Genomic DNA, 5479 nt, shown 5'->3' with positions numbered 1-5479 from the left:
CTTTTCTTCCAATCCCCTTTACACCTTTATTTTCAACTCCACAGGCATGAGAGTCTCTGGGCGGGGCTTCTTCCTGCCGCTCCTGGCACCAGTTCACCTCCAATATTGCGGCCTCTTCTTCTGCCCAGGACAAAACTCTAGTCTCCTCTCTGCCCAGAGATCTCTAGACTTAAGTATAAAGGCCACACTCCAGCATTCAAGAGCCTCCACAATATATCTGAGCTCATTTTTCCACCTTTGGTCCCCCTCGACTCCTAATAGGTAGGCTGTCCACACCTTCTCTTGCTCCTTACACATTTGTCCATTCTCCTGGCCCTGTTCATGCTGCTGCTCCATCTAGAGCCATGCTAGTTATTATGGCAGGTGCTACCCACAGCTGGCCTATTGAGAGCTTGATCAGTCTGAACTGAGCCAGACTGTGAATGTAAACATGTGCATCATATTTTGAAGACAGGATGAAAAGGAAGAAAGTAATTTATCTCATTAATTTTATATTGATTAGTGTGTTAAAATGACCCTATTTGGATATATTATGTTAAATGTACTATTGAAATTAACTTTACCTTTTTAATGTTTCTTTTTACTCTTTAACGGGGCTACTAGAAAAATTTTAATTGCAGATGTGGCTCACATTACAGTTCTTTTGGACAGCGTTCATCTAGAATTCCCCCTCTACCCTATCACCTTCACCACAATCATCACTTCTTTAGAAGGACTGCTTGCCTCCTTATTCTCCCCATCAGCTGTAATTCCTGTATCCTTTGAGAGCCACCATCATGGCAATGGCCATGGGTTGGCACCCTGGACCTATCTGAAGGCACTAGCTCTTGTCTACCCCATCTTCTAACTATGATATATGGAAAGAACACAGGTTTGAATGCAATCCACTCATTTGGTTAGCTGCGTGTATTTTAGGTACATTATTTAGCCCCCTCTTTGAGCATCAATCTCTTCCTCTGCAAAATGGGAGTAACGATAACCCATCTCAAGTGTTTACTATGAGGATTATCCAGAGAATGACACACAGTAACTGCCCAATTTGTGGTACCTAATACTACTGCCACTACTGCCCCACTATTATTTTAGATTATACACTCTTTGATCATAGAGGATCAGAGACTATCAGATGTGGGCAGGATGAGGAGGCCCTTTGCCTGAGCCATAGGAGCTCAGCTCTACATGAGTGTGCAAGTCACCCTGGAAGAGCAGGTCCTAGTGACCAAACTCCTTGGACAACCTCCATCCCTCCATTAGTGCAGTGGACCATCTCTAAGTTGACTTGCCTCTGTGACTCCTTGTATTGGCCTTTGTGCCATGAGCCATGGATGATTCCAGTCTAATCCAGAGATCCTTAACAATAAGAAGAAACCCTGAAGAATGACTTAATGATGGACATAACTGGGCATCTGAAAGTGGAACAGCTGTGGGATGATTTTGCTTTTGCAAAAACTCATTGTGAAGAATCCAGGGGATGGCTGAGGTTCTGTTCAGAGCTGGAATGCGAAGTTCAAAAGGCCAGAGAGAATGAAATCAGGGCAGAACACCCAGAAAGACTGGGGCTTACTGGTTCTCTTTTAGAGTAGATTATTCTATAAATGAAAGTATACATTCACTGGTGTAAAAATTGGAAAGCCACATAGAGAAAAATTGCCACCCTTTTGTTATACAAGTCAAACATAACCACTATCAAAATGTTGCTATATTTCTTTTATTAATTTTATTCTCTACATACTTTTGCATAGCTGTGTTGTATGTACACTTTCATAGTCTCCTTTTAATATAAGTGGGTGTTTTTTTATTTTTTAATGGCACAGCAATATATTTTCAGTATAGAAAAATTTTAAATGTGAATAAAATGGAAGTTAAAAATTTAGTAACATTTACTGAATTCTTTTAAACAAATAAATTGCACTTAATTATGAGAATTCCTAACAGTTCTGTTCCCCAGATATCTTTTTTTAAAAAGATTTTATTTATTTATTCATAGAGATACAGAGAGAGAGAGAGAGAGAGAGAGGCAGAGACACAGGCAGAGGGAGAAGCAGGTTCCATGAAGGGAGGCTGATGTGGGACTCGATCCCGGGTCTCCGGGATCATGCCCTGGACTGAAGGCAGCACTAAAGCACTGAGCCACCCAGGCTGCCCCCCAGATATCTTCTGATCAAGGGAATAAACATACATCAAAAGGTTCTCATGTAAAAAGTGAAAAGGGAAAGAATTTCCTTCTTCCTACATCCTCGTCCTTGTTAGCATTCTCCCTCCTGGTAACAATTAATACCAGATGAGTAAATGTGTCTGACAAAAAAACTAAAAAAGAAATTATATGCATGTATCAGCATATATACATATATCTCTCTATTAATTTATAAAACAAATGATAACACCATATCCATTATTATATATATTACTCTTTTCATTAAGTATATCTGGAATACAGGTCTGTATCAGCTGATCTTCCTTTTTAATGGCTATATAGCATTCCATTTTTGTCTACCATGGTATTACTTAATCAATTCCCCAATGATGGATATTTAATTTGTCTTTCGTACTATGGCAGTACTGCAGTGAACATTCATATATGTTCATACATTATATTCAAACACATATACACATACTCCTGCAGGAATATCCAAAGGTAAGTTATCAGCAGTGATATTGCAAATTAAAGGGACAATTCCATAGCTTGAAATATTAAATCTGGAAATACATTGCCAACTCCCATGTGGTCCCTCCTTGTGAGCTGACTTGGGCTTTCTCACAGCATGGCCGACTCAGGGTGGTCAGATCACTTTTATAGTGGCTAACTGGCTGCAAGAGCAAGAATTTCAGCTAACAAGGTAGACATCTTATTATCTTTCCGGATTCAGCCTCAAAAATTATACATTGTTTCTACCATAGAATTCTGCCCAGATTCCAGAGGAGGGATACAGACACTCCCTCTTGATAGGTAGACTCACAGTCAGGCTATAGATTTTCACCTGGGATGGGAGATATTGTTCTGGCTACTTTTAAAAAAACAATCTTCCCCATTCTCCAAACATTTGCATAAATTTATACTTCCATTCTCCAAACATTTGCATAAATTTATACTTCCATTGTGTATATTAGAATATTCTTTTCCCACGACTTTTTCAAATCTTACTGGTGAAAAATGATTACTTCATTTCTAGTATGATTTACATTTCTTAGTAACATGAACAGATTTTCATAGCTTTCTTGGCCCTTAATATTTCTTTTCCTGATATCTGGCTATTCACAAACTTTTCTGACACCTTTCTATTAATTTTAAGGGCTGCTTGTATGTGAATAAAATTATCCCTTTCTCACTCTGGATTGTAACAATGTTTTTGATACTGCTTTTCCTCTTTAACTTTGTTTTTTTTGTCATTGAAATTTATAACTTGTTTCTAGTCATATTTATCAATATTTTCTATTATAGTTCCTGGGTTTTATATCTTGCTGAGAAAAGTCTTCTTCATTCCAATGTTTTTTAAAAAATAAAAAACAAGTTTTCTTTTAGTTTTAGTCATTTTAGCTTATAATCTGCTCCAAATAATGTTATATGGACTATATAATGTTGTACCATCTTTGGTTTCCTGAAAATAACTCCCTTTGGCCAATCCTCCCATTTTCCTTCTAGACCTCTTTCTAAATTGTTGTTTGCAGGAGAGTGGAAAATCAGATGTTTAGGTTTGTTAGAACTATGTACAAAATAAGAATACATTGATTCTCAATAATGATTGCAAAAGACCCTGTAAGGGGAACCACAAACTTTTATACATGGCTCACATAACATTCATTTTTCTGCTTAAAGATATTGCTTAATCCCTGGTTTTCAGTTACATTCTGGATAGCTGAGATTGCCAGATAAAACAGTAAATAAGACTAATAAAGCTATATGCTGTCTTGCTGTATGTGGGTAGGGTCCTACAAAAAAATATTCACATCAACTTAGTTTTAACACTATTCTATTTTACAGAGGGGGAAAAAAGATAGGTGTCTTTTTAAATCATAAACTGCATTTATTTATTGTTTTGTGATACTGTAATTGGGAATTAAGCCTAATTTTTATGAAAAAGACATCTTGCACACAAAGACCCACCTTCCCAAAAAAAAAAAAAAAAAAAAAAAAAAACCCACCTCATAATACTAAAAAAGAAAAAGAAAAAATCTTTGCCAAAGGAGTACTCCTGTAATGGTCAAGCTCTAAATGATTGGGCTTACTTTTTTTCTTTAGTAATTGGGAACTCACTATAGCAAAACATTGGAAATCCTCACAGTTTCTAAGTCTTTTCCACAATGTATATAAAAATAATGGAAGGCCTTAAAATAAGTGAACAAACTAATTTAAATGACATAGGAAAAATGAAAGGGAGAACTGAAAGTGGGAAATTCCTCTGCGATAGAAAGAGGACCATCCTGTATAAATAGGGCTACACTCCTGGTAGAAGGGCATTTGCGCTCTGAACTCTCAGAGCTTTGGCTTCAGCATCGAGATGGTAATAGGTGAGACTCTTCCCATTTTCATCATGACCAGTAGATGCATCCTCCAAACAACTCTCCTGTTGTATTTCTCCACCATGGCTCTTGCCATGAGCAACGACTTGCTTCGATCCCAGCTAAGCAGCAGCAGTTTGGAGTGTCAGGAGCTCCTATTACAGTTGAATGGAACCACTGAATATTGCCTCAAGGACAGGATAAACTTCGAGATCCCTGAGGAAATCGAGAAATCACGCCAGTTCCAGAAGGAGGACATCATATTGATCACCCATGAGATGTTCCAGAAGATCTTTGATATTTTCAGGAGAAATATCTCTAGAACAGGATGGAATGAGACCACTGTCGAGAACCTTCTTGTGAAGCTCCACTGGCAGAAGGAACATCTGGAGATAATCCTGGAGGACGTCAAAGAGAAGGAAAACTTCACCTGGGACAACAGGACTCTTCTGCACCTGAAGAAATATTACTTAAGGATTGTGCAGTACCTGAAGGCCAAGGAGTACAGCATCTGTGCCTGGACAATAGTCCAAGCAGAAATCTGCAGGAACTTTTTCTTCCTTAATATACTTACAGATTATCTCCAGAACTGAAGATCTCTCAGCCTCTGCCTCTCGGAATGGACGATGCTTGACAAGGATTTCAGGCATTCCTCAACTGGCAGATGCTCTGTAAGTGACAGCTAATGTACTGCATTTGAAATTACATTCATTTTTTGTACTAACTTATTTGATCTATGTACTAAGTTATTTTCCTATTTATTTAAACTTTCACCCTAGAAAATAAATTTCTTTTTATGAAACAAAAATCAACATGGAATTTTAATTTCAATTTCATTAGCATCATGTCGAAAATTATGGAGCACCTAAAAATTACAATTCTTTATATATTGTGCCTACAAAACTGTAGAGATTCTTGCCAAGGAATTTAAAATCCAAAGAAGCCATGTGGAATATATAAAATGATGGATGATAAGGGGAGG

General features: G+C 37.5%; 1 protein-coding gene across 1 annotated transcript; it reads left to right on the top strand.

The window, feature by feature from the left end:
- Positions 1–4469: 4469 nt before the first annotated feature.
- Positions 4470–5265, top strand: LOC140640935 (interferon beta-like). The gene has a single exon (XM_072840296.1). It carries the CDS (start codon positions 4497–4499, stop codon positions 5088–5090), a length of 594 nt encoding a protein of 197 aa, XP_072696397.1. The 5' UTR covers positions 4470–4496; the 3' UTR covers positions 5091–5265.
- The last annotated feature ends 214 nt before the right edge of the window (positions 5266–5479 follow it).

This window comes from Canis lupus, chromosome 10 (genome assembly GCF_048164855.1).
Source record: "Canis lupus baileyi chromosome 10, mCanLup2.hap1, whole genome shotgun sequence".
NCBI lineage: Eukaryota > Metazoa > Chordata > Mammalia > Carnivora > Canidae > Canis > Canis lupus.
This window is presented reverse-complemented; position numbering and strand designations above follow the sequence as displayed.

Coding starts and splice junctions, on each gene's coding strand:
- LOC140640935 (XM_072840296.1), top strand. CDS start 4,497: ATGGTAATAGGTGAGACTCTTCCCATTTTCATCATGACCAGTAGATGC.